Raw genomic sequence first — 3,253 nt, 5'->3', positions numbered from 1 at the left:
AAAGAAAGTAATCATTTTATTTTTGTTTTTACTTTTTTTAATTATTTCAAGATTGGGCCAATAACTAGTTACAAATGATATAAATTATGTTTTTGAAAAAATTAAATATTTTTTATTAAAAATTAATTTTTGTTTTGAATCTCTTAAAAATAATTTTCAAAAATAAAAAAATATATTATTTTTATATATTTCCAGTTTTTAACACAAAAACACTTTAACAAAATATCTGTAACTGTATTACCAAACGGACGTGTACCGAACGGACGTGTATATATTAGTAGTAGTCATACCAGTTGGCTTTAATAAAAGCAGCAGCTTACATTAAATTGAAAGGCATTGACCCCAAATTTGAAGAAGGAGAATAAAAAAGAAGAGCGAGAAGAAAGGTTGATCTTATCGTCGTCGTGTCGAAGAAACGAAATGAGATGAGAAAAACAGCAAAATAATAATCTTTATCATCATCTTGTATTGTACTGTAAAGAGAAGGGATGGATACAGAGCAGACATTCATAAGGGTTCAAGAAAGGTTCTCTCAGATGCTAACCCCAAAAGTCAGGGCTGCTTTTGAGTATATGTATCTGTTCATTGCCATCACTCTTTTTTGCATCCTTGTTGTTATGCACGCCAATTATGTCCAACAGGTACGTTCTTTTATCATTTCTTTTTAGGGTTTTCAAGATTCCATGTAAATCTTTTTTTTTTCTTTGTTTATATGTAGCCTGGATGTTCAAGTCAGCTATCTGGGGTTGAAACACGGGAAGCCCAGCTTATTCAAATCAAGGTAAATATGAAAAAAAAAAAGAGGAAGAAGAAGAAGAAAAAGAAGAAGAAGAAAACCCTGCTACTGATTTTCTTTTTTTACCTTTTGATCTTTTGTTTGTTTGTTTGTTTAGGGTTATAGCAATAAGTGGTAATTGTTTGTTCTTTCTTGATCAGATAACTAGTGCAGGTTTGTGGTCACAGAATGAGTCTGAATCTAATGTGTTTATTGATCATGATGGTGATCATGATGATGTTCCTGATGATGATCACGTGGTCAATGCTGTAACCGATCACCAAGTTGAATTGCCGATTGCCGATCAAGGAGATGGAGGGGACCCCTTTTTGGCTGCAAAGATGTGGTTTAATTGGATTGGTTCTGGTGCTCGTAAGGGCAAACTGGATTTCAAGTTCTGGAAAACTACTGATGTTGAACATCATCAACAAGATAATACTGAAAGCTCTAGTTTGCCTGTACTTGATAATGTTCCACCTGCGGCTTCTGCTAAAACGGATAAACTAGACACACGCAGTAGCTTTCCTATATCAGCCAAGGAAACTGTTAAAGCAGCCATCAACCATTTTGGCAAAAAGTGGCACCGGCGTTTATCTTTCATTTGGAGACTCGCTAAGCAAATCTTACGAGGTTTCCAGAAGTTGTGGGTGAGTTGTTTTTCATTTTTTTTCTGCTATCTAATGAACTCTTAAGCCTCAATTTTGGGTTTTGTCCTAGTAGAACATATGAACTTGGAAATTAGGGCTGACCCTCGCCAAACTTATTTCATCCTGAGTTATCGAAATGTTTAGTTCACTCTAAGCAATACTCCTCTTTCCTTTTTCTTTGGGGTATCCTGTGTGTGTGCCTCTATGGACCTACTCAAGTGAAAGCCAGGGAATGCAAGATTTTATAATTGCATTTTCCTAACTTTGTCCAGGGCTTTATTCTTTATGCTACAAGAATACCCTTTTCCCCTTTCAATCTCTCTTTTAACTATTGTCCTTGTCAGTCAGTGCTTATTCATGCCAATTTCATTTATTCTTCAGTCTCTTTTGATAACGCATATGACTTTCCAGTATTGTCTAATTCTCAATATATTTTGGCTTGATTTTACCTTACCTTTAACCAGGCATAACTTGTGAATATTTCTTAACGCATACATTTTTGTAGTTTTGCACTTTGAAAAGTTTCAAAAGGTCTGATAGATCATAAGGGCATGCTAAATGCAGCTCTTACTTGATCCTAACTTGATTATATGCATTATGGAAACAATTGTTCCTTTTCTGAATTTGAATTTTCAAGTGCAGGATATTACAGGCATACATGTAAACCTTGATGTTCCTAAGTGGCTGAGAATACTTTACCTGGACAGGCTTAACTCTTTTGCTGGTAATAACTGGTCCCATGATAACTCGTTGAGTGTTTTGGATGTTTCTATGACCTCGTATTTGTTGACATAACTAGTCATTCTCATGTTCATATTGAACTTAACATCCATCCCTTTAGAATGTCATAGCCGGGTTGAATGACCATTTCATTTCAGAGCATGACCTGAAGATTTAGCTGTGGAACTGAATATGTCATGTTTTCTGTGGCTTCAAAAAGCTACCAAACTAAAGTATTTTCTCTGTTAAACCTGAACTAGTGATTATAATACAGATTTTTGAGAGGTTTTGTTTCTGTCATACATGCATAGAGGATAATTAGTGTTAGTTTAATAGTGTCAATTTTTTTGTATTAAATCTATTTTAATTGTGGTGGCCAACGTAGCCTACTGGTATCATTTTGTGGTGTTAAATATACTGATTCTGTTGCACATGTTATAAAGTTTTGCGAAGCATGTAAGCTTATGACTTTCTTTGTCCATTGTAGTTGTGGCATATGCTTAATAATTGTGCTATCTATTTCAGTGCACTGGCTTGAGAAGAAGAATAAAGCATTTGAACCAACTTTTTTATACACCATGGAAAAGGTACAATTCCACTTTCATTCTTCATTAACTTGTCTTTCCACTGTGTAAAGTTTTGTTGCTTTTGTTGATGCCATAGTAGAAATGTTTTCAGATTTTGAAAAAAAGTTCTTCTGTAGTCAGGAAGCTTTGTATTTGGTTTCCTCTGACATTATAAAAAATTTTGGTGTGCAGGGTTTCTTCTTGCTACCTGAAGAAGCCAAGTCTCGGCATAATATACGTACTGTTAACATTAGTATATCAGCCCGGCATCCCTGCTTTGGAAACAGGTTATATTTCTTATTAAACACGCACCATGCACAGCACGCCTGGTGTTCTATGAAATCAACAAAGTTCTTCGCTGGACAATTTTAATGTTGGCATAAGCTTTAAATTGAAACCCTTAGACATTCATGCTGGATGGTTCTGGTAATTTGCCTTCCATTCAGGTTTTGAATTTTTGTAGTTGGATTCTTTTGAAACGTTTGGAGTTAAGAGATTGAGATAATTCTGGAGTTTGGTGACACAAAATTTACTTCATGTAAGAG

At 34.8% G+C, this 3,253-nt stretch overlaps 1 protein-coding gene across 1 annotated transcript; it reads left to right on the top strand.

The window, feature by feature from the left end:
• The first annotated feature begins 286 nt into the window (after positions 1 to 286).
• On the top strand, positions 287 to 3,162 carry LOC105119643 (uncharacterized). The gene is made up of 6 exons (XM_011017808.1): positions 287 to 641; positions 719 to 781; positions 937 to 1,422; positions 2,065 to 2,146; positions 2,668 to 2,729; positions 2,901 to 3,162. The coding sequence occupies exons 1-6, from the start codon at positions 489 to 491 to the stop codon at positions 3,078 to 3,080; spliced, it is 1,026 nt and encodes a 341-aa protein (XP_011016110.1). The 5' UTR covers positions 287 to 488; the 3' UTR covers positions 3,081 to 3,162.
• The last annotated feature ends 91 nt before the right edge of the window (positions 3,163 to 3,253 follow it).

This window comes from Populus euphratica, unplaced genomic scaffold, assembly GCF_000495115.2.
Source record: "Populus euphratica unplaced genomic scaffold, PopEup_1.0 scaffold3275.1, whole genome shotgun sequence".
Taxonomy (NCBI): domain Eukaryota; kingdom Viridiplantae; phylum Streptophyta; class Magnoliopsida; order Malpighiales; family Salicaceae; genus Populus; species Populus euphratica.
This window is presented reverse-complemented; position numbering and strand designations above follow the sequence as displayed.

What these genes read in the sequence shown, in the direction of transcription:
- LOC105119643 (XM_011017808.1), top strand. Translation starts at nt 489, where the DNA reads ATGGATACAGAGCAGACATTCATAAGGGTTCAAGAAAGGTTCTCTCAG. An exon ending in GAGGTTTCCAGAAGTTGTGG is followed by an intron (nt 1,423 to 2,064) that starts GTGAGTTGTTTT and finishes TTTCAAGTGCAG; the next exon opens with GATATTACAGGCATACATGT. An exon ending in TTTTATACACCATGGAAAAG is followed by an intron (nt 2,730 to 2,900) that starts GTACAATTCCAC and finishes TTTGGTGTGCAG; the next exon opens with GGTTTCTTCTTGCTACCTGA.